The sequence below is a fragment of the Sceloporus occidentalis genome, unplaced genomic scaffold (genome assembly GCF_023333645.1).
Source record: "Sceloporus occidentalis isolate IW3139 unplaced genomic scaffold, rSceOcc1.0.p SCAF_9, whole genome shotgun sequence".
Lineage (NCBI taxonomy): Eukaryota > Metazoa > Chordata > Lepidosauria > Squamata > Phrynosomatidae > Sceloporus > Sceloporus occidentalis.
The window spans coordinates 2808414-2833499 of record NW_028316989.1 but is presented as its reverse complement, the minus strand read 5'-3'; the positions used below and the strand labels follow the sequence as shown (position 1 = coordinate 2833499).

At 47.2% G+C, this 25086-nt stretch overlaps 1 protein-coding gene across 9 annotated transcripts in view; it reads right to left on the bottom strand.

Moving 5' to 3' along the window:
• Positions 1-348: 348 nt before the first annotated feature.
• The window catches only part of ANK1 (ankyrin 1), a 114450-nt gene continuing 89712 nt past the window's right edge, over positions 349-25086 (bottom strand). For 7 of the 9 annotated variants that reach the window (XM_089538655.1, XM_089538656.1, XM_089538657.1 and 4 more), the window contains 16 exons: positions 24791-24995; positions 23748-23844; positions 22895-23123; positions 22027-22152; positions 20743-20862; positions 19760-19844; positions 19292-19372; positions 18337-18468; positions 17460-17606; positions 12045-12434; positions 11872-11944; positions 9900-10170; positions 7515-7598; positions 5586-5651; positions 5076-5208; positions 349-2591 (listed from right to left, as the gene is read on the bottom strand). In XM_089538655.1, the coding sequence (XP_089394781.1) occupies positions 5110-5208; positions 5586-5651; positions 7515-7598; positions 9900-10170; positions 11872-11944; positions 12045-12434; positions 17460-17606; positions 18337-18468; positions 19292-19372; positions 19760-19844; positions 20743-20862; positions 22027-22152; positions 22895-23123; positions 23748-23844; positions 24791-24995 (2205 nt within the window). In that variant the 3' untranslated portion in view covers positions 349-2591; positions 5076-5109. Of the gene's footprint in view, positions 2592-5075; positions 5209-5585; positions 5652-7514; positions 7599-8084; positions 8469-9899; positions 10171-11871; positions 11945-12044; positions 12435-17459; positions 17607-18336; positions 18469-19291; positions 19373-19759; positions 19845-20742; positions 20863-22026; positions 22153-22894; positions 23124-23747; positions 23845-24790; positions 24996-25086 lie in introns of those variants that run through there. The other 2 variants (XM_089538658.1, XM_089538664.1) reach the window with 2 other exon arrangements.

Below are 25086 nucleotides of genomic sequence, written 5' to 3'. Positions count from 1 at the left end.
TGGCCATAGAAATCCACTGGGCAACTCTGGGCAAGTCACACTCTCTCAGCCTCAGAGGTAGGCAAAGCTAATCCCTCCGCTGGACAAATCTTGCCAAGAAAACCCCGTAATAGGTTCACTTTAGGGTTGACACAAGCCATGTTGGATTGCCGTACCAATCCAACCATTGTTTTGGTGCCTTAAAAAACTAACAAATGTGCTCCAAGAGTTAATGTCAGATAAAAATGGCTGGTGTTTAAGGTGCTCCAAGACACTCTAGTTGTCTTTATTTTCTAATCTTGCCTTTGTTCATACACGCTGTTAGAAAGCGAAGGGGGAAGTAAAAAGAAAAGCCAGAGGCAGCCAAGATTTGGTGTTGGTTTATTTATTAAGTTGGATTCTGGTAGCTGGTGGACAGGGGAGGATGGTCTATACATCAGGGGTGAGATGGAGAGGGAGGGTGGGAGGGGAGACCGAGGAAGAGCCAAAAGGCTCCAATTTCCATAACAATAAAAAAGGAACTAAAATTTCAAAACTTCTAAAAAGCATCTAGAGTGCAGACGGCAGCATTCTCTAGGCATCACCCTCCCCTACAGCTCCTACAAGCGGGTCAGCGGGCAAAGCAGCACCCCACAGGCAGCCAAGGGGGGGCGCAGTTCACAGCTCATTTTCCTACGGCACTACAGGAGGCCAAAGCATGGGGGGCCCACCCTAGAGTCTATGGCAATGCCGTGTCAGCAATTTGGTGGGGCGAGGAGGCCATACGGGGTGTGTGTTCTAGGGCTGGGGTGGGAGGGCAGAGGGGGGTTTGGATGTTCTGGACCCCCCGCCCCACGTTTGTATTGAGACAGCTCTTCTCTCTGGGGAGATGCCCGACCAGACATCCTTTCGGTGTTTTCACTGGTATCCGCCTTTCCTTCCTCATGGGGCCGTTTCCCGCCTCCAGCCTCAAACAGCTTGCGGCTAAAGCAACAGGGCTGGTACCAGCATCTATGGGGCAGATCACCAACTGAAACGGGGCAAGTCCCTAGGGACAAGAGCTGAAGGCGTTGTGCATTTCTTCAGGAAGCAGGGGCCATGCCACATCTCTTCTGGGTCCAAAGACTGAAGTAGAACATGTGTGTGTTTGTGTATGTGTTTGGGGTGAGGTGTTGTGTGGCAACAAACCCATATACCTCCACCCACAACCCATCTCCCCCTGGCACAAGTGCCATGTCTCTTGGAAGCCTACAGCAGATGTCAAAGGACCCATGTATTGCTCAAGGTGAGCATCCCAAGAGTCCTGGCATAGCTGGGAAAAGATTTTGGGGAGGGATGGCGGGAGGATTCCCAAAGCACCAAGAGGCAGGGATGGGACAGCCAGGCCTGGCTGCAGTGGTAAATTCTCTGGCGGGGAGGAAAAAACCCAGAGGGCACCACTAACTACCCCCATGCCACTATTTATAATGGTGGGTGGGTTTGAATTCAGCTATTGGTCTAGGAAATACTGGCATGTGCCACGTCTGTGCTGAAAGTAGAAGAGCCGTTGGGAGCCCTTCCCAGTGTAGAAGCGCAGGTAAGATAGCAACGTAACTCTTGCACTCCTCCTGAGCCACAGATTGTGCTGGATGGAGCTGGGCACTGGCAGCACAAGGGGGGCATCGGCACTCTTCCAGCCCAGGGCCAAATTGCAGGAAGCATCCCAAGGGTCAGGGGCAAGTGTGCCTGGCGCACGTCTGTGCGTGGGGAGTGTGTGTGAGTGTGCATTGGCAGAGGCTTGTGCACTAGCCCTTCTTCCCCACCTGTTCCTCCCCACCTGTTCCTCCCCACCTCCCAACTCCCACCGCCCTGGATGTGTGTATGTGAATTACTGAGGGAGGGATGAGCCTGGGAGACTTGCTCTGCCTATTACAAATCCTAACTCTTCCCACCTCCATCCCGTGAATGGCTGGTGGCCTGCGGAGGTATTCGGGGAGCCGAGCCAATACAATCCTGCCGAACGTCCCTATTTGTGTTTGCATAGTAGATATCTGTTCATATCATCATATACACAAGGTTTGAGCAACTGTCCAGGTCACACTTTTCACCCGAAACCTGGCAAGAACGACTGGAAGGTGGAGGATCAGGGCAGCCGCCTGCTGCTTCCTGTCTCCCAGGCCTAAGAAGACCATCATTGCTGGAAGCCCACGCTGGAAACGCTCAGGCACCCAAGATGGGACATGTAGCGTAGCTGAGCATGGAGCCGGCAAGAGGGCCGAGCAGGGGTGGGTGGGATGGCCGATGAGCTCCGTCGGGCAAACTCCGTCCCCAGGAGGCTGAGGCGCCACGTCCAGGAGGAGGCTACGGAAAGGGCAGCCCCCTCTCCTGCCCCCACACACTGGCATCGATTCCCCCTCTCCTGGGTTCCATGGTCCAGGCTTTGATTCAGGAGGAGGAACTGTAGCTCATGCGTCTGCAGTCGGTCGGTCATGCGAATAAGACGATAAAGTTATGTCCCTTACGGAAATCATGCCATTAACCTAAAGAATCGTGGACAGCCAGCTCCGTCCTGGTGAGCCTGCAGCTCCCCTCGCCTGGCCGTGTGGGGGGCACAAGGGGGGTGGAAGTCAGTGGGTCAGTGTCGAGGTGAAGCCCTGGTGGAAAGAGGAAAGCAAGTATGGATTACAATCTCAAAAGGCCCACACGTTTGCGGCATAACACTTGCAGGGAAAACAAATGCAGAGTCTGGCGCTAGCTGGCTTCCTGCTCTCTCCGCAAAGGAACTGTGGCTTTGGAGCTGGAAGGCATAGAACATACTGTGAGGATCCTTCATCCACCTATAGGCTCTTTCCTACATCAGGGCTGCACAGCAAAATCTCCATGTGTGCTAGAACATCCTTGTATTCAATGGCAATATTGTGCAACCAAAGGCACAACAGAAGGACCACGACCCTCTTTTTCACTGGGGCAGAAAGATATGCATTAAGTAAAAATGTACGTCTTTATGGACAACAGTGCCAAATGCACAACTCCATTTCTATAAGCTTGAACTGAATGAGGACTTGTGCAGCACCCAAAAATGTCCAACCACTTACATCAGAAAAGTTAGTTACATAGGGCTCCAAAAGGATTTTGGCCTATCAATTCCAAAGTGCGCATTAGCCACATCAAAGGGAAAACAGGCAAAGGCAGTGCCTGTCTGGTTCCTTCGGAAGTGACTCACCCCATAATCTAGTTAGGTTAGAGATTTTTGTCAAAGCTGCAGTCCAATCTTGACATCAATGAATTTGAAAACAAGTAAAGAGATTCCTGTTTGTGTAAAAGTTCTGGGAAATTTGGGGAGAGATGGAACAATTCACTGAGACCAGAACTATTTGTTACTTGTGTGTTTTGCCATTCCTTCGTTTTCCACGAATCTGAGCTTTCAGCAAAGTTGGTTAAATTTCTGTTTGAGAAATGCGTCTGATGATTTCAGTCAGGGTAAAGAAATGACTTGGAAATGAGCAATGTCCAGAGCTTGGAAAAATTACTTTTTGGATGCTCTAGCATGATGGCTGGAGGATTCCAAGATCCCCCAAAGCAACTTTTCTAATCTATTTTTGTAGTTAAGTTATTGCTAGAATTACAGGGGAGACTAGATCGCCTCCTCTTTGGTGACATTCGCACTACTCTTGCTTTCAGATGACTTTTGGGATGGATGGGCTTAAATATAGACAGGGTTGAGGTGTGGCTTGTGTATTTCATTAAGGATTCTCTACCTTTTCCCTTGTAATTCAAGCTGGCATGTTCTATGTCACTGCAACCAAACCATGCAAATGCAACAATTAAGACTTAAATCTTAAAAGTAAAGTCTCTAGAGTAGACCTTAAGAGTAACTGTATTTTTCAGTCAGGCTCCCCATACATAGGTGGATAAGGATGTGCAATGCAAGAGGAAGCATTCCATTCCATTTTGCCCAACTGATTCCTAGTGCAGATGCATTAGACAAGCAAGGGGTACCAGAAGGCATCTCCGCAGGCCCTCTTCAGTTCAGGGCAGGCCCTAATGTAAAAGTGCCTAGACTTTGGGGTCCCAGGGGGATACAGCACAGGAGGAAGCAACTATAAGAGCAACACAGACTGACAGCAACACAAGTAGGCACAGACATTGCTGTGGCCATCATTGGCAAGCCACAAAATGGGCAAGGTGGCCAGGGGAGGTGGACGGATGATTTGGGTTTTTACCCCCAAGAATGGGACTTCTCAGAGATGGCTTTGCTAGTTTCTTCTTCTGAAATACAGCCTGCAGCGCCTGGTATTTGTTGGTGGTCTCCCACACAAGTATTGGCCAGGTCTTACCCTGCTCAGCTTCCAAGATCAGGTGGGATCTGAGGCCTTTCTCCCAAAATTATACTACATGTATGCTATATATATAATCCTTCACTATGCATACACTATGTATATAATCCTTCAAATAGTATATATACTTATGTATAATCCATCATTGGGAAAAATGTTTCTTGAAAATAATAAATTATTTTGAAATATTATTTTCCAGGACAATGAAGGACTTTCCTGGACAGCAGTATATAGGAGGACTGTATATAGAAGGGAAGCCCACAGACAAACTAACTAAGGACTTTATCACATGGGGGTAAAAGCAGGGGTTTAAACTAACATTATCCCATGAACATCGCACGACTGCGCTGAATATTTTCACACACATTGCGATTAAAGAGGACTTATCCCAATGGGATTTCCCCATGAATGATTTGTTGCTAGTTATTACCTGGTTATTGCCGGGATAAGTCATCTTTAATCATGACGTCGTGTGAAAAATCTGAGTGCAATCGTGCAATGTTCACGAAATAATGTTAGTTTAAACCCCCTGATTTTCCCCGTATGTACTATAGAGAGATCTTGTAGCACCTTTGAGACTAACTGAAAGAAAGAAGTTGACAGCATGAGATTTTGTAGTTAAGTCTACGAAAGTGCATGCTGCCAACTTCTTTCCTTCAGTTAGTCTTAAAAGTGCTACACGATCTCTCTACATACTGATTCCACAGACTAACACAGCTATATCTCTGAATTCTACTAACTAACAGCTCCCCCTTTCCCATCTATTTCCCCATTTACCAGTAAGAACAAAGGGTTTTTTACCTCCAAAGAGGCCACTCGAGGGAGGGCTGGGGGGTCACTGCTTTCCCCTTTTCAGGCTGGCTCGTTTCACTATCTGAGCCCCCATCCTGCCCCCAAGCAGCTCCGATCTTGGGACGCCCCCTTGAGCCTCCTCCTGGGGAACAGCAGCGGGAAACAACAAAGCAGGAGACAGTCACGGACAAACCCATGAGGCAGGCGGGTGAGCGGACAGACAGAGAGAAAGAGAGACGGATGGACGGACAGACAGAGAAACAGAAGGAGAAGGAAGTCAGATGGCAGATTCCGCTGGGTTTGGTCAAAAGTCTGAGGTGGGCAAAGGAAAGGGCATGCTGCAGCATGGCAGGACAAGGATGAGTAAGGAAGAGCAAGAGGGCAAGGAATAGAGGACGGGGAGGATGCCGCCGGAGCCCTGGGGCCAAGCCGCCCTTGGGGCTCAGATACCTTGTTGCTTGGACTCCCCTTCTACCAAGTGGCAAAGCTCAGAAAGTTTACAAGGCCTATGATAATCACCTCTTCGTGTTGTCGCCCGTCGCTTGTGCCATCCGTGTCCAGCTGCCGCACCACCTTCCGGATAATCTGCAGTGGAAGAGTGAAAAATCAAGGTCAGCCCTTGCAGATCTCCTGTTGCTTTAAATGCAACCCAGTCTCTCTTGAAAACTCTGCCCATTCTCCTTTGCCACCCCTTAAGCCTAGATGTCCTTCCTACAAACACCTGCATGGTGCTGCCTCATGACAGTACCATCCAGCCCAAACCCTCATTTTGCCTCAGGTTTAGCATCACCGCTGGCTGGGGGCATCTCTATCAGGGGTGCAGTGGAACTACTTTGGGTTTAATGCCAAACTTTAAATGTATTGGTAAATTTTGGAATGAAGGCCAGATCAGAATTGCCTGACCCCTGACAGAGAAGCCACTGGGCCACTGACTTAAGTACACTTAACTAGGAGCAAGTGCGCTAGAACATACAAAGTTGTACTTTAGCAGAAACATGTACAAGATTGCAGCATTAGCCAATTTGCCACATCCGCTCTCAGATTTACACTGTAAGCATATTCAGGTAGCAACCTCCTCTTTTATCTTAGTGGTTCAATGAAGTGTCAAATAAAATGATAATATCACTGTTCACTCTCCCCTTTATCCAGTTCTCACAACTAAGTCTTTGGGTGCAAAAGATCAGCTTGGCTGAGGCACAGGAGCTGAGTCAGGAGACAAGCTGCTGCCCTCGGACTGAATGCTGGCTCAGGCATTGGATTCCAGCCCCATTAAGGGAATCAGATTGGGGAAAACCTAACCACGACACACACACACACTTCAAAGTCTGTGTCTACTGTAGACTAAAAGGTGTGTGGACTATGAACGACTAGAAATAACTCAAGCAAGTAAGTCTCTGACTGCATTTTCTATCCTGGCCAACTTAGGAATTTGTCACATGGGGGAAATTCAAAAGGCATTATCCAGGGAAAGTCGTGTGATCACAACTAAGATTATCACATGATGTCACAATTAGAAAGGACTTATCTTGTGAATTATTTGTTGCTGGTTATTTCTGGGATAAGCCCTCTGTAATCGCGATATGTGTGATAATCTTAGTTGCAATCGCGTGGCTTTCCCTGGATAATGCCTTTTGAGTTCCCTGATTTTCCCCTTTGTGATAAAGTCCTTAATCAATAGTGATGGCTAATAAGAATTTCAGTCCTGCAACATCAAGAGGGCCATACATTCCCTGTCTCCACTATAATGTGAATGAAGGAAATGTTTCCTCCAACCTACACATGCACTTACAAGCCAAATGATGCAAGAAACTCCTTTGCCATTTTATCTTGGGAAAAACTACAGGGAATAGCCTTCTATACCTTTGGGCTAGGAAGATGTGGTTAAAAATCTACCGCGCTGAAAGAGGAAGACTACTTAGCCAGCATCCACTGACCTAACCTACCTTGCAAGCTGAGCACAAGATGGACTAAGTGTCCAGTGTACCAGTGTTAAGACTGTGGGTATTCAACTATCCTCAGCCTGTGCCTTCACATGTGGGGATACACGCATGTGGGCAACTGATCCGTCTACCAGAAGAATGCCATAGGTTTTCAGTGGCCTCATTCCAAGGAAACAAAAACTTTTGAGTACAAAGCTTATACCACTGAAGTTCTCACCCCTTGGAACACCTGGATAAAAGTAACTGGGGTGCAGATGTCACTGTTGTCATTTAATCAAAGGAGCAACCATTCATACAAACAAAAAGAGCCTGTTGGCAAAGAGACACAACTGGATGGCATCCAGCAAGCTGTTTTCCCTGGCATCTGACATGGAGGAAAAGTCTCTCTGCCTGGGGTGGGGATGGAAAGAAGAGCCCATTTTAAGCTGGCTTCTTGGAGGCCTTACTGCTGATCTCAACCTTTCCTTCTACCCTGCCTCCATCTCACAATCCTCTTCAAGGAACTCACCTTCTTTGTGATGATGTTGCCTTGTTCATCCGTGAATTGTTCTTCAGTCACTTGTTCCCCGGGCATATCCAGCACTTCGTTACCCTGAAAGAAGAACGGGGAAGCTGCCTCGGTGTGGGGACAAAATGCTATTTATGTATAACAGAGGTCTAATGAACCTTGAAGGCTTTCCTGTCCAGCATCCATAGTTTTTTGTGTTTTTTGGGGGCCATGAGACCATGTTCTAAAAGAGTTTATTCCTGACGTTTTGCCGGCAGCTGTGGCTGATTTTTCTGAAGATGCCAGCCACAGCTGCTGGCAAAACATCAGGAATAAACTCTTCTAGAACACGCCCCTCCCAAAAAACTATCTAATGAATTTCTTTGGGAGAAAGAATCACCTCCCTGGGCCTCTTGCTGCTTTTCTGCCCTTCTGTTAGCCAAGCTTAGCATGCCAGCCACAACTGGTGAACATGGGAGCTAAGCAGACTGAGCCAAAGAACTCCCCTCCACTGTGGGGACTCTAGCATTGCTAACCCTTGAAAATACTCCTCTGTGGCTCCAATCCCTCCTGGGAGAGAACAGCAGCTACCTGGACGATGACGCGCCGTCGCACCACGCGGGTGGAGACGGGCTCCTCATCGTCGCTGAGCCCCTCGGTCTCTCCAAGCTCCTTGTCTAGCTCCTGGTGGATGTGCTTCAGCACAAAGCGGACCGAGCCCTGGGCGATGTGCATGAGGTTCTGGCAGCTGACCAGGAAGAAGCCCAGCAGCACCAAGCTGATGAGCAGCTGGGTCAGGAAGCCCCACATCATGTCAGCCAGGTTGCCTGATCCCCACCCCACACCCCAAACCCTAACGCCTGCCTTCCTTCCTCATGGCAGGAGGGCACTGCCCGGGCCAACAGCAGGAGCAGCGTTTGGCTCTGGACTGCCAAGTGGGGATGGGAAAAGGCATGGGGGTAATTTTAGCCTGCCTCTGGAGGACCAGCTGCTTGGAGGAGTTCAGCCAAGCCTCCCTGCCCCCTTCCAACTAGGAGGGAGCAGCTGACGGACATTATCAATGTCACCTAGCCCTGGCTGAGGTTTCCCATGTGCCAAAGAAGTGCATAACGGAAGGTGATCCATTCAGCCCCCAAACCCATTCGTGAACTCCAATAAATTCTTTGCTCTGGGTGTGGGCTGAGGGTCATGTGGCTAGAGTGTGGGAAAGTTACTTTTTTGGACTACAGCTTGCAGAATGCCCCAGCCAGCAAAGCTGGCTGGGGGATTCTGGAAGAGGTAGTCCAAAAAAAGTAACTTTCCCAGGCTTTGTAGGTGCCCAATTCTGGCACTGTGCTCTGGAATGCCATGGAGATTCTATTTCAGGTCTTTCACAAGCTGGCTCTGGGCAAGAACCAGGCACTACCCAATTTGGAAGCAATCGAAGATGCTGCCCAGGGAAGGATATAAATAGAGCACAGAGGCAAAATGCAACCAGGAGGCTGGTCTCACGCCTGTCTTGTCCCCTGCCCTCCCCGCAGCAAGGGTCCACAGTGCAAACCTTAGCAGGACTGAGTGCGGTTTTGCACATTTTCCTATCCATTTCTCCCCAAGGTGAAACAGACACAAAGGGGCAAAACCACCCACCCAAACAGAGCACTGGCAGGAAATCCCAAATGATGCCATGAAAATCCTTTGAGACAGAACAGACTAGACTCGATTCCTGAAACTTTTCAGAGATTTTTCTTCTTGCAGGCTTAGCTTCTTCCTTCCCCTCAAACACACCACAATATTATAGATTTTTGCGGGTTTTTAGGGCTATGTGGCCATGTTCTAGAAGAGTTTATTCCTGACGTTTTGCCAGCATCTGTGTCTGGCATCTTCTCTGGATTAAACGCGGTAAATGTCAGGAGTAAGCTCTTCTGGAACATGGCCATATAGCCCGAAAAACCCACAAAAATCTATGGATGCTGGCCATGATGGAGTCTTCTTCCTTAAAGGTCTTTAAACAGAGGCTGGATGGCCATCTGTCAGGGATGCCTTGATTGAGAGTTCCTGCATGGCAGAAGGGGGTTGGACTGGATGGCCCTTGTGGTCTCTTCCAACTCTACAATTATATGACTCAACAAAGAGCTCTGCAAAAAAGACCAGAAGTATTGTAGTGTGAAGTCAATTGTATACTGTATATACAGTCTCATATAATTGTAGAGTTGGAAGAGACCACAAGGGCCATCCAGTCCAACCCCCTTCTGTCATGCAGGAACTCTCAATCAAAGCATCCCCGACAGATGGCCATCCAGCCTCTGTTTAAAGACCTCTAAGGAAGAAGACTCCATCATTCTCCGAAGGAGTGTGTTCCACTGTCCAATAACCCTTACATGTCAGGAAGTTCTTCCTAATATTTCCAATAACTTTGCATCCTCCTACCTGCGTTTGTCCAAAGAAGCTGCTGTCGGTCTCCTTTAGCCACTGGGTCAGGCCCTGCCGCCTCGGAGGATGGAGCCCCCAATCTCTGTGTGGCGGGGGGCTCTCCCTCTCCTCCGACGAGTCGATCCGCATGTGCTCTGGCCTTTCCCGCTCCCGTCCCCGAATTTTGTAGGGCATCGCCTGCCGCAGCAATGGCGGACTCAACGACACTCCTCTGGGCAGTTCCGGCAGGGTAGAGATGAAAGAGCTCTCCACGGTCCACTCGCCCAGCCTGGTGACCAATGAAAGAAAGGTAAGAAAGAGAAAGACCAATGGAGACTTTTCTCACAAAGCAAAAGAAGATTCAGTGGGCAGGAAGAAATCCTAATAGGGTGCCCAGTAGGCATGGGCCCTGGCCAAATTATTCACATGGGGGAAGAACAAAACCTTCCCTTGTTCCTAAATGGATAAATAGAAAATAAATTCATTTGGGATGTGGTGCTGGAGAAGAGTGCTTAGGATACCGTGGATGGCCGAAAAAGCAAATAAATGGGTTCTAGAACAGATCAGACTTGAGAGCTCCCTGCAAGCCAAGATGATTAAACTGAGGCTGTCATACTTTGGCCACGTCATGAGAAGACTATAGAAAAGACCATAATGCTAGGAAAGGTGGATGGAAAGAGAAAGACAGGAAGACCACATGCTGGATGGATGGATCTCCATTAAGGAGGCCATGGGTATGAATCTGCAAGAACTAAGAAAAGTAATGGAAGATAGTGAGTCTTGGAGATGTCTCATCCATAGGGCAGCTGTGAGTTGAGATTGACTCGAGGGTGGTTAACAACAACAACAACCCTTCCCCTTAACTCATTACGGGGCGCGGTGTTATCAGTACGCTGATGACACCCAGATAGTTTTCTCTGTGTCTCCGACTGATGCAGTAACTAAGGATGGCATCTCTCCTCTAGATGCCTGCCTAGCGTCAGTAATGGGCTGGATGAGGGAGAACAAACTCAGTGTGAATCCAGGGAAAACGGAAGTACTGGTGATAGGTTCTCCGGTTCCGGGTGGCAAGATCTGTCATCCGGTCCTGAACGGGGTCACGCTCCCCTTGAAGGACTCGGTCCGCAGCTTGGGAGTGCTCCTTGATTCGTCGCTCCAGCTAACATCTCAGGTAGATGCGACGGTTAGGAGTGCTTGTTATCAGCTTCGGCTGATACGCCAGCTGCGTCCCTACCTGGACCGTAGAGACCTTGAAACTGTTGTACATGCTTTGGTAACCTCTCGATTGGATTTCTGCAATGCGCTCTACATGGGGCAACCCTTGTACCAAACTCGGAAGCTGCAAATGGTACAGAATATGGCAGCCAGATTGGTCGCTGGTATTTCCAGGTCGGACCATATAACACCTATTTTAAAAGATCTACATTGGCTGCCTATTCGCTTCCGAGCTCAATACAAGGTGTTGGTTTTAACCTATAAAGCCCTAAATGGCTTGGGCCCAGGGTACTTGGAGGACCGCCTCTCCCCATATAATCCGCCCCGCACACTTAGAACATCCGGGACTAATTTGTTGGAGGTCCCCAGATCTCATCTTGTGAGGACCTCTCAGAGGGCTTTTGCCATTGTTGCCCCATCCTCCTGGAATAAGCTCCCTGTAGAGCTCCGCTCCGCCGCCTCATTAGATTCTTTTAAAAAGAATTTAAAAACATACTTATTTCGGTTGGCCTTCTCAATTTAGTTAATTGTTTTTTCTCTGTCCCTTGTTTTCCTTTTTTGAGCCCGGATTATTGTGATTTGATTGTTATTACCCTGGACATGTGTAATTTTTCCTGACTCCTGTTCCCATTTTACGTAGTAATGTTTTAACTTTTATACTGTAATTGTTTTATTTTGTATTGTAACTGCTTTTATCCTTTGTAAGCCGCCTTGATCATCTTTTTGGAAAGGCGGGGTAAAAATAAAATTTATTATTATTATTATTTATTATTACCTGTCTTTGCCCTTGTCTATGACGCGACTAACTGTGGGCGACTCCGTGATGTGGGCCTGAACCCTCTGCTGACCTGAAACAAGAGAGACATCACTGTGGGAAACTCTGCCCTTCGAAGACGCCCCCTCCAAAGCCCTGCTTGGTGCTTGCCGTCTGGCCTCCTCCCCTCTGACCTTCCTCCTGCTCTAGCATGTCCATCAGGCCATTCATGGCATCTGAGTCCACTGTGTCATCCTCGACCAGGTCCATGGAGCCCAGCGGGTCAGGGCCATGCGCCTCCTCCAGGAGCTGCCCCGGGAACCGGCCTTCGCTCGTGGCATCCGAGTCCTCGGCCTTGCTGCACTCCAGGGAGGAGTCTTCGGCAGTCACCAGCGAGGGCGTCAGCCCTGAGGACCACACCTGCATGTCCGACATCTCCATGAGGGCGTCCTGCTCGCTGGCGGCCATGGGGATGGCGTCCATGATGGCCACCTCACTCCAGTACTGGTCAGCACGCAGCGGGGAAGGCAGTGCATAATGCAGGGAGGCGGGGGAGAGCAGCTCGTCCTGCAGCGAAGCGTAACCTGCATGGGCAGACAGAGAGTGACAGGCTGACAACAGACGGGCAGAAGTAGTGGTCTAATGGAGTTGCCAGTACGGCCAGACCTGGCCCTGGGGAAACAGGGCCCATACCTTGCATAACCAAGGGGGCCCAGTCCCAACTAGCATTTCTTGGGTTCCAAGAGGATGCTCCCATCTGAGTGGTGAACAAACCCAGAGCTTGCACAAGCAGCGAAATGGCAGGAGAAGGAAAAGTTTCTCCTGTCTGTGCCACAGTCCTGCCAGTCTGTCACTCAAATGATTACCAGAAGCATGAGCTATTCAGTCTAGCTTTCTATACCAGCCTTCTTTCCCCAGGTGCCTTTCAGGTGCTGTCTGGACTTCAGTTCCCATCAGCCCAAGCCCAAGAACCCTGAGTTATTATATGATGCCCAAAGTGTGCCCAGTTGGAAAAAGCTGCTCTGAACACTGTGAGCTTGCTAAGTCAGACATAAAGTTTCTGGTTGACCCTGACACAAGGCAGGGAGCATCCAACATTCAGATACTTTCTGGGGAGTATGACTAATGCAGGGTAAATATGGGAACCCTTTTCAGCAACCGAAGGGTGGAGGGAATTGAAAAGAAAACTTCATCATGAAACAAATGCCAGAGAGTTGCCTGCTTTCATATGTGAGGCTCAAATGGCATGTAAACCTCTCTCTCCCCCACTTGTTCAGTCATTAATATGGAAGATAAAGTGGAGGAGAGGCATTTGTGCTGCAAATGAACCTTTTGGCACCTGCAGGTTTTCCATTTGCAGTGCAAAATCAATTTCCACAAAAACAGACCAGCAAAAACTTTAAGCCTCATGTATGAGAACTCCTTTCAAGTCTTTAATACCCTCTAAAGTCCATTTCTGTAGCATATCAAGATATTTTAAAAACTGAAAACATGTTGAATGTATTTTTATTGGCTTAGAGGAGAAAATAACACAAATGATAGAAACCAATTTTTTATACATGATTTGTATAGAGGTTTTTGTCAGGTCTCAAAAGAGAACTTTTTGATTTTGGAATGCTGGCTGCTACACATTCAGTTTTTCTTTTCAATATTAAAGACTTCAGACTCATTCTATATTATTTGTTTCACTGGAAGCAGTTTTCTTTCATTCAGGTTTTGATTCTTCCCACCCGACGGAAAGGGAGGGAAGGTGGGGACTCCTATAATGTCACATTGAGAATGCCCCTGGCACCTTCCCCAAAATCCTCTGGAGCCCTCCTTGCCTTTCCTAGTACCTCCTGCCTGCAAAGACTGGCATTGCCACAGCAGGTACGTAAAGTCTGGAGGAGATGAAACTGGTTTGAAAAAGCAGTTCCTTGGGAAAGTTATTTAGATTGCAACTTCCAGAATTGCCCAACCAGCTGTTCTACATTCTAAGAGGAATGTATACTAATCCAGCACCCAGCCTTTTCCTATATACTCAGAGCAACTTCAGCCCTGGAAGAAATTCAGCCTTGTGGGTACTGATCCTCCCATATATTGCCAGAAAGGCATACAACCAAGTCGAAAGAAAAGGATCAGGGAATTAGAGTTAATTCCCAGACTATCTGGTACACATGGTGTCTTTTACAGGATTAGTTATCAAACTATTAATGCTAACCTGGAGCTGAGAGTTTAAGGATTAAGGTTAGGGAGACTGGATAATTTAGTTCTGTCCACATTTTAAAGCAAAACTAATTTGCAGGTCTAGACTAATGATACAAATCAGAACGAAAGCCTTCTCTTAAGACTGCATCTCATGTTGCAACACAATTCTTGGCTTCCAAAACTGCATACACAAGTGTGTACTTTAGGAAGAAATGGGCACAAAAACATGAATAATTTTAGTGTCCGTTTGTATGTAAAACAGGTTGAGGTGGACTGAAGACATGGGAAATCAGCACAGAACAGAAAGAGGCTGATCAGTCCCTCCCTAACCAAAGGAAGTACCAAATAACCTGTTAAACCTGTTGCAGAAAAACAAGACTTATGGTGACCCTAAGGCTAATTTATTGCAGGGTCTTCTTGGCAAGTTTCTTCAGAGGGGGTTTACTTTTGCCCTTCCATTGAGGTAGAGAGAGTGTAAATGGCTCAAGGTTGCCCATTGGGTTTCCATGGCTGAATAGGGACTTGAAACACGGTCTCCAGAGTCATAGTCCAACGCTCAAACCACTACATCACACTGGCTTCCAGTGCGCCTGCAAATTTGCAGTGTGTCTGAGAAGTCTAAGTCAGTTGCACCACCTATGAATTAATGTGTGCATCTGGAGCGGGTGGATGTCTGAGTCGGACATCAAAATACCAGCACAGTGTGACACATCCAGCCTTTCTCCTCCTCTTGCTTCCTTTCATAGACCAGGCTGAGCTTCCTGCTCTGCCTCTGCAAAGTAGGTGAGAAGATGCCAATCCTCCCACCTGCTACATGTGGTCCTAATATAAGAAGTTGGTTTGGGCTGGCGGCCATTATGTGAAGGCCAGGATTTCTTTCCCCATGCCACAGTACACAGATTGTCTTCAAACCATGTTCTTAGATGCTCTTTGGGCAGAGTAGCATGTTCCTTTTGGCACCGGCTCTTTCTAGAAACTCCTGCTGGGCTGCAGCAGGAGGATGACTCCAGTACTTGTTAAAAAAGAGGCCAGCTATGATTGCCAAAGGCATCTGGGTCGCGGCTTATAGGAAGCCTTAGAAGAAGTGCACCACTGTCTGTTAAAGCAAATGCCTAGCTCCTTGCTGAAAGACTGAGTCTCCATGGAAGGGATGGGGAGATGGGGGAGAAGTGTGCATTTATGGCTGAGTATGAGGATTAAGGGGTTAATCTAAAACCTTCCTGGAAAAGGTGGGTTGCTAGATTCCCCTCATCAATACTAAATTGGGACCAAGCCTAAATACTTTAATTGAATTTGTTAACAATCCACTCTTTTGCCACAGTTGCCTCTCTTCTCCGATCTGTTTTCCTGCCATCACCACCCATCAACATGTAGACTGCCAGATCCTTTAACCCTACTAACTCATTGGAATTCTATAAACTATTATGTGCACCAATGGCACTATATAAACAAACAAGAGTAGCAATGGGCATGTAGTTCACCCTTGGGGGCATAAAGAGATCCCATACACACTCCCCATGGTGCTCCTGTTTGGACATGACTCTGATCCATGCAGCCTTTTGACAGTGTTGCTTAGTTGACCTTGCCTGCTCAGCAGTGCCAGGGATAGTCTGCCAGGTGGGTATAGGGATTGGCAGGCTTGGGGCATAGCCCTTCCAGTTTCATCAGGACCGCAAGCAGCTGTGGGGCAAGGAAGAGAAAGCCAGGAGGAGGAAAGCAGCAAAGGGCAAAGTGGTCGCAACCAGCCGTGGCTATAGAGAAAGGCATGCCAAGTCGAGCCGCGCACATAGCATGCATCTGTCAGCGCAGCAGAAGCGCTCGGACAACTTAGGTTAGACAAGAGAGAGGCAGAAAGAAAGAGACAGTGGAGACAGGCAATGGAGGAAGAAGAGGAGGAAGAAAAGGAGGAGAAGGAGAGAGGTCAGGATGAGGCCCAAGGACAACAGTGACAGGCATTCTTTGCCTGGCTAACTTGGAAGAGCTGCCTTCCCCTCCAGATGTATAGCTCATGGAAGAGTGCAGACTATACTGGGAGGCAAAGGGAAGGAAGGAGAGAGCAAGTGAGCAGTTGAGATCCTGTGTGCACTGCTCCCAACTGCACCATCACCTGCCAAGCTCCAGGGCTGATTCAGCCGTATCACTAGGGCAGAGGTTTAGTGCGTCTGCCTTCAGATTTCCAGTGGGATTATAGGTCCCTGATCTCAAACCTGCCCCCTTTGGCCTCATGCGTAGTGCCTGCTGTCCATATTGCCATTCACATCTTGAATCATCCAGGGCCTGGTCCAGGCAGGCACTTCAGGTCACACCACTACTGCGCCTTCAGGGTCCACCACATAGGAAGAAGATGAAATGTGGCACCCCAAATTTGTATTCCTTAACCCAAGAGTGGCACCCAGGTTCAGAGTTTGGAAATGTTATTCTTTTGGATGACTGCTCCCAGACTTCTCCCTCCAATGTAGCCAATCTGAATGGGGGATTCTGAGTGGCAGTAGTCCCTGTCACTTTCCTGGTCTGATCCTAAGCCAGCATTCCTAAATTCACAGCAGATTCCAAACCATCTTTTTGACGCAAAGCTACACAACTCAACACAGCCAGGTTCAACACTCTTGTCCTTCCAGGTGATATTTTTAGGGTTAACTGCAGGAGCTTTGTCATTCTCCTTGCAACACATCTTCTGTAAGCCTTCCTTTTTCTGCTGCATGCTACAGTAGGCTCACTCTTCCTTTTTCTCTGAATCAACTACAGGACTGAGTCTGCCTCTTACTCCATCTGCTCTTCTTTTCTCTTTCCACCCCTTAGTATTTTCTTTCTCTCTGCATATTGCGTGCATTCCCTTCTTGCTCTCTGCACCTCCATCTCCTATGTTTCAGTTATTAATACACACAGGTTTCTCTCCAGCTCCACCATTCAGCTCTTTTCTTCAGTTTCTCTTTCCTTACACCTGTTTTTTTACAACTGGATGCAGGTGACCATGTCTAGTTTGGCCCTAACTAGACTCACCTACATGCCCAGACATTCCTTACTACCTGTGTATAGCTCTCATTCACACTTCTGGCTGCGCTCTGAGTTTTCTTCCCCAGCAGGTAGCAAATTCCTTCCCTTACTACCTGCTCACACATTGGGGATCTCCTGGACATGTGGGTTTATTTGATTTCACCAAGGAGCAAGATGTGAGATGGGCAGTTCTAGCAAAGGCTAGTAAAATAGAGAGCAGCTCCAAGGAAGGTAAGAGTTAGCAAGACACAGCTAGTTGCTGAGCTGATCTCAGGAACCACGGAACAGGCCAAAGGGGCAGCAGAGATCCAGAGGAGGGAGGGAGAGGACAGATGCGCATAAAGGCCTGTGTAAACCTAGCCTGGGACTATAGGAGGAATATGACAACAATCTGGCATCACTGCAAGATGGGCTTAGCTGGGACTCACCATTCATCTGGGAGGGCGAGAGGGAGTAGTCTCTATTCGAGTAGCGTTTGTCACCCTTCAGGCTCCGGGTCTGTCGCGCAGAGCCTTCCAACATGTTGATGATCTCACTGCGGTCAATATTGCGGAGCGCTGTATACAAGTTCTCCACTGTCAAAGAAGAAAGCGGAGAGACAGAGACATCAGCAATGAAAAGCCAAGCACTGTGCTGAATGCAGGACGGGTGGCAACAGGAGCTGAAAACACTGCCCACTTACATTTTACATCGTATTAACTAGGGTTGTCAGTGAATTAAAAAATTATTCCTTAACAGAGCACCTGAATTTTATTCAACTACAGTTGCCCCTCCATTTTCGCATGGGATCTGTTCCGGACCCCCTGCGAAAACGGAAATCCGCTGATATTTAACCTCTATTGGCTTGAATGGTGGCGCACAACCCATTTTAAATCCCTCTATTTGCCCCTCACAAGTAAGCGAGGGACGCGGGTTCAAAGTCCACACAAACACTTTTTAACTTCTCTATTTTGTGGATTTTTAACAAGGTTTAAAAATATGTTAACAATGAGATTGGGACTCAAAGCAGCTTCCAACTTTTTTTTAAATTGCTATTTTGTGGATTTTTAACATTTTTTTTTTAAATTGTTGTAAACTGCTTTGAGTCCCAATCTGGGGAAAAGGCTCCCACCTTTTTCATCATCATCACCACTATCAAACCACTTCACCACACTGGATCTCAAACATCACCACCACCACCACCACCCACACACACACACACACACACACACACACACATATATATCTGGGTGGGATTCAAGTAATCCCTCTAGTAAATCAAGAGATGATATTTGCATGCCCTGAACACCATCCTTATTTACTCACTGTTGGCACTCTGGCCACTGCGACTGGTCCAGAGGTTCAGTAGTGCCATGCTCTGCTCCAGCAAGGAGTTGGGGTTCTCCACACGGATCCTGTTGATGTCGTCTACTCCGAACTGAAGTTCCCGGGCCAGTTCTGGAAGGGAGTGGTGAAAGGGACAACACAAAATGCAAGGAGGTGGCATCAGACACTGGTGAAATCAACTAGACCACCTCCATAATAAGCCACTTTTACAGCCTCTAAGCCTCTCCTAGACTTGCTAGATCCTCACCCACACACCCCATATATTGTTGTGCTTAAAAATAGACATTGCTGTTCCTAGAAGCTTCCAGAATCAACGATTCCCTGCTAGAAAAGGGTATGGGAGCCTCCACCTTGTTCTACAAAAATCAATCAAACAAAAAACACTGGATTCCATCCCCCTTCCCCAACCTGAATGGACCTTCACATCACTTCACATATAGAGAGGCTGGTGTGGCTCCTGAAATGTCCTAGGGCCGGAAAAGTGGTCCCAAGAGTTCGCCTATATCTGAGCAGGTACACAACCTGGGCACTTGATCCCAGCTGCTCTACCCTCAAGCAGCCTAAAACTCAACCAAAACATGGGCTCCAGTCCGGAGGTCACTTGTTGGAGCAGAGACAAGAAACCAGAATATGATCTTGGTTCCTTGTATTCACAATAGCGTTGGCCCATTGAGAAGCTTCATATAACATGCTAATCACAGGTGCTGTTGTTACATATCACTATGTGTCACCTTCAGGTCTGTGGATCTATGAGTAGCAACTACATGGTGGCCCCTGCTTGGAGCTATGATGATCCTCCCTCAAGCCCTGAAGATCAAAAGACCAGAGGAGCAGCCTTGACTATCCTGGCTATCCTTCTCTCCCATGCTCTGCTCCAAGCTTGCTTGGCTCCATTTTGCAATGTTCAATCCCATCCAACTCCAGTGCTACTCACCAGCCCAACTGAGGCCCAGGTGCTCCGCAATGACGGCCATCTTCATATCAGTTCTGTCTTTCTCCGTGCTGCTGACTGAACCTGAAGGAGTGATGGGAGAGATAGGACTTAACATGAAGAGTTTGAACTATTGGTATGCAAAGGGATCTGGTAGTAGCTTTGAGACTAACTCAGAGGTACTACAAGACCTCCTTGCAGGACCTAGGATGGTTAACAAGCAAGGTGCAAAAATCTCAGCACTGAGACGCAGGTGGGAGCTGTAACAGCACGCAGATTCTTAACACTGTTTAGAGAACAAAAGAAAAATACTACATAGACATAGAAGCATTGTGCATAATAATAATAACTGAGCTCTTGTTTCCAGCCTGAGAAGCTGTTGTGTGCCATGAGTTGACATTTCCATTTTGAACCAAATAAAGGTGACCCATCCTAGCACATGTTGTGTCCAAAGAGGAAGAGGGATCCTACCCAGAGTGCTGTCACTGAGGAGACTGTATCTCTCTCGCAGGGCAAGTGGTGTCAACGTTCTCCTTCGCTCCTCACTTCCAGAACTCTGGAGAGAGAGAAAAAGACATATGATGTGTCAGTACCAATTTTAAAAGACAAACGGATCGATAAATGATTACACTTTCTTTCAGGTGATTCTGTAATGCTAAACTGTTTACTACGCACAACCTTTCTTCGGATCAAAATCACTGCAATGAGTGGGGCATGCAATGAAATGTTGTCGCATGTAGAGCGCTGCTGTTAAAGGTTGCGGCCAGCCAGTTAGTTACAACTTCTTGTAGGACCCACTATTCCCTTCCCCTCCACTTCCCTTTTCTTCCCAACAGGCAATGTCTAAAGAGAATGCTCAGTTTTCCTTGGCTTTTCCAGTTTCCTTCCTCCCTTTAAGTATCAGGGAGATTTATGCAAACCTTTGCATTCCCTTAACCTTGCTGATACGTCTCTCAGTCCTTTGATGGTGCTGTTTTGGCTACATAAGGATTAACTCTTGAAGAAAAGGACTGACTTTGCCATTAGTACAAAGTATTGGGAAGCTTTTATATGCATTTTTGGTTTTTGTTTTTTAGGTCTCTAGCCCCTAACAATAAACAGGCTTGGAAAGCGTATAGCCAATGCAACTTCAGAAGCTGTTAAATAGGATTTAACAATTGTCATGGGGATGTGTCTTGCAGAGTTTCTAGATGCTTCCTGGGCAGCAATTATATAATAAATCATGTAAAATATGCAAACAACCCTAACAATAATCATTTCTACAAGCCCAGAAAATTAATCCCTCCTTATTGCAGAACTGGAGTTCTCTTTGCATGAAATTATGATAGTTTGGCAATGCTCCACATTTTCAGTAACATGCTTCATTATATCTGTCATGGTTTATTTCTAGCAATGGAACGGGAATTGGGAGGGAGGTCTGGAATGGATCCAGGTTGGGCAGGGGGCTTCCTTACCTTAGAACAGGGTGGCATGGTGATGTTCAAGTGGCAGAGGACATGCTGAAGCTCCTCATACTTCATGGGTTTGCGTAGGAAGGACAATGAGCCACTTGCTTCCCGACTGCTGTCTCGCACCTGTCCAAGAAACACCAGAAAAGGAAAGGAGATGACAGCAGTGATCCAAATGGGATTCAGGACCAGCCTTTACCAGCTTTCTCAATGAATGTTCAGAAGTCTCGCTCTACCCACAGGTGCATAGTCTCTTCAATTTCGTTCTCATTTTTGTAATTCTCAGAAAAGCACTGCAATCCATTTTGTTGCAGGGAGAAGCAGCTTAGAGCTGGAAGAGGCCACAAAGGCCATCCAAACCAACCCTGCCCTGCAGGAATCTACAGCTAAAGCATTCCCTGAAAGATACCCATCGGACCTCTGTTTAAAGAGCTCCCAAGAAGAAGAGTTCACCACCTCAACTGCCCCATAAAATTGCATCTGTTTTGGGTACTGGTGGTGGGGATTCATGTACGAGACACCTGTCAGTCACAGCTCAGAGTTGATCTCCAGAATCTTCAGATGATCATCACAGCTTGCAGTTCAGGGCAGCCCCCAAGCTTCAGGACCAAAGTAGCTGGTTGAACTTTATAAGTCTGTCTGAACAAGTTCAGGGAAACTCCCCAACTGAATAAACTTGAAGCTCAGCCTCCCTTTATATCCTTTAAGGGGGAAAAAACCCTCTCTGCCTCAGGATAAACCTGCCTCTGGCATACATTCTACGAAAATAATTAGACATAATACATATTAATTATGTCTATTTATTAAACAAATCTACATTTAGTTGTTAGTTCAATTTCTAATTATGTCTGTTTTAGGGCCTTTTTTGAGGCAACCCAAAGCTCCCTGCTGATGAAAATGTCAGTAGAAAGGAATAATTCTGCTACTGCAGCTGTGCTTTTGGATACTCCATGTACGTTGTTAATCCCTTCTTAATACCTCCAAAAGGAGCTTTTTAAAACTGGAAATAGTCTTGTACTTCCTTTCATTTTTTAGTATTTGGGTGTTGGAGTCCCCTCTTAGAGCCTGTGTTAGTTTCTAAGGGTTGGCTTGACAAGGCTATGATGGAATGTACCAAAGCAAAATGATGCTCAATTCATTGTGCATTTGAGTACTATGAGTTAGGTATAAGTAGATTCCATACCAAACTGAGGTGGCACCACTAGTGGAGAGTAGTGAAAGGCCAGCAGATCATAGCCAGAGCCTTGGTTGCTTTGACCCCAAACATCACTTTGCCCATGTGCCCCTTACCTTGACAGGGATGATGAGGCGGTTCTCACGGAATGACTGGAAGAGGAAGCTCCGTTGCTGGGCAGCCTTCTTGATTGGCACCAGATTCCCCGACAGCTCCGTATGGAGGGGCATCCCCTCTACCACCTGTAGAAGCAGACAGCTAGGACCTCTAGGAAAGCCATTTTGCAAAATGGTAAACTTCACTTCACTCATCCAGATTTCTAAATGGCTTCTCTCTCTCTCTTTGCTAGCACATTTGACGGCAATTCCACAAACAGCCATTGTAAGTAACACAATATTTAGGAATCACCCATCCTTTTGGAGAGTTCGCCAGCAGAGCTGTACATAAGCTCAGAGTTAAGTTAGAGAACTAGAATATTTTGGGGGGAAAGGATCTGTTCCAAATTTATAGGGCAAGATGATCTATCACCTTCCCTTTATTTCTTTGCCTTCCTATAAGAGCAACACCATTGTTCATTATACAATCATGAATATACATGAATATTAATGAATATACAATATGCCCTCTTAAACTCATATGGCTTGACACGAGAGTTTGTCCAAATAAATGCAAGTATATATGTATATATGGTATGATAGGCAATAATGCCTCTATTATACCACTTTAAACTTTCATAGTTATGGGGGGAAGCATGTAAGAAATTTTAACAACGCCACCAATGACAATGTGTTTCCCACTCTGCGGGCTGCATGTGCGGACAATGTCCATAGATGTTGCTGGACCATTGGCCATGCCAATGATAGGGATGATAGGATTTCCAGTCCAATAGCATTTGAGGACCCAAGGTTGGGAAACACACCTTCTAGGCCAAATGGGTAAGCAGACAGTAAACACAGTGTGAAACAAAGGTGCCAGGGGAACTACCTCAATGTCCCGGCTGCGTGCCACTTCGGTGAAGTTTTCATGTTGCTCTAGAGTCTTGTCCACCTTGTCATCGGTCATGCAGTAGCAGCGCAGGCGGCCCTCCCGACCGTCATTCATCTTAGCAAACACCACGAATTTGGCCATGTAGGGCACAGCTGCCAGGTCTTTGTACAGAAGGGTGGCAAAATGGACGGCTTCAGCTGTACGCGGGCAGTCTGCCAGCCAGAACCTGGGCAGCAAAAAAAAGCACAATGTGATCTTAGTCAGTAAGGTTAGAGAAACAACCTGGGCACAGACAGACATATTTGGTAGACATGCTGGGGCAGGTAGTGCAAACTGAGTTGGAAAGCTGCTCTAGTCTTTGGGTCAAGGCTGATAAAGAACAATACTAGTATCAGCTATGAGCTGATTTCTGACTACCTTAAGACCTCCTCAGCCTTTTGAAAATATGCCTTCAAGACACTTTGCACCAATGGGAAGTACAAGATGTCCTGAACCTTTTAGCCTGCTAGAAAGAAGGCAGCATCATATTATATATCAGCAGCTTTGGAATGCTACTGGATGAAACCTGATGTTACAGACCACTTGAAGGGGAGCAAGCATTTATGTATGTTTAAGCACTGCAATGGCTCTTCTGTTGCTTACTATAGAACACACTCTTTGAACATCTGAGTGGAGGTCTCCAAAGGCACAGTATAAGCAACCTATCATCTTTCATTTCCAGAATTTCTAGGGCCATGAGGAAAGAAACAATGCATTGTACTCCCAGAGGCCATTCAGCCGCATTGTTTTCAGCACATGTCCTGGAGATGCTACACACAACCTGCTCTCCCACACCATCTTTCAGTCTCACCTGGCAGACACGTTGGTGGTGAAGTTTGCACACTCGTTGGCATAAACCAGTTTTGTGGTCCCAGTGATATCCTCCCACTGTGCTGGGGCTGTCCCTCCTGAGACAGAAAGACAAAACACAAATAAACTTCTTGGGACCAGTCAGGTCAAGCAAGAGACACCCTGCCTCAACTGAATTTAGCCCACAGCATACTTTTTCCAGGGCTGATGCTAAACTTGGGACATTTATTCAAGATTTATTTGTTTATTCATTTATTACATTTGTGCATTCCTATCTCATATTTTGATAAGCTCAAGGCAGTGTACATGGCTCTCCTCCTCCCCATTTTATCCTCACAATAATCCTATAAGGTCAGGCCTACTTCTGCCACTCACTTGGCTTGACATCATAGAATCATAGAATCGTAGAGTTGGAAGAGACCCCAAGGGCTATCCAGTCCAAACCCCCTGCCATGCAGGAAATCACAATCAAAGCATCCCCATTGACAGATGGCCATCCAGCCTCTGTTTAGACCTCTAAGGAAGGAGATTCCACTACACTCCGAGGAAGGAGTGTGTTCCATTGTCAAACAGCCCTTACTCTCAGGAAGTTCCTCCTAATGTTGAGGTGGAGTCTCTTTTCCTGGAGCTCGCAGCCATTGCTCCATTGGGTCCTAGTCTCTGGAGCAGCAGAAAACAAGCTTGCTCCCTCCTCAATATGACATCCCTTCAAATATTTAAACAGGGCTATCATATCACCTCTTAACCTTCTCTTCTCCAGGCTAAACATCCTCAGCTCCCTAAGTATTTCCTCATAGGGCTTCATGGTTTCCATACCCTTCACCATTTTAGTCGCCCTCCTTTGGACACTTGGCTCCAGTTTCTCAATGTCCTTTTTTAATTGTGGTGCCCAGAACTGGACACAGTATTCCAGGTGTGGCCTGACCAAATTTCACAGATCAGTGAGACCTTGAACCCAGACCTCCCAAATGCCAGACTGACACTCTCGTTCATACAGAACATACCCTTTTATTTCAAGTCAAACCACCAGATATGCCCTCTTACCTATAACACTGCAGAGAAGCCGCAGGCTGGTGGTGTCACCTTCTCCGCTGTCCCGGGGGTTCTCCCTCCAAGAGGGTGGCAGAGGGACACGCAGCCCAATGGGGCGGTGGAATTTCCTGCGGCGTGGCTCCACTGTCACTATAGGGCTGAACGTTGCCTGGTTCCCTAGTAGTTTCGTCACCAGCTCATCTGGCACCGGCTGAGCCTACAGAGATATGAGCAAAAGGGTTAGAATGTTCCTCTTGAGATAGACCTCTACAAGGGTCAGAAAAACACAATAGACTAGCAAGGATCAG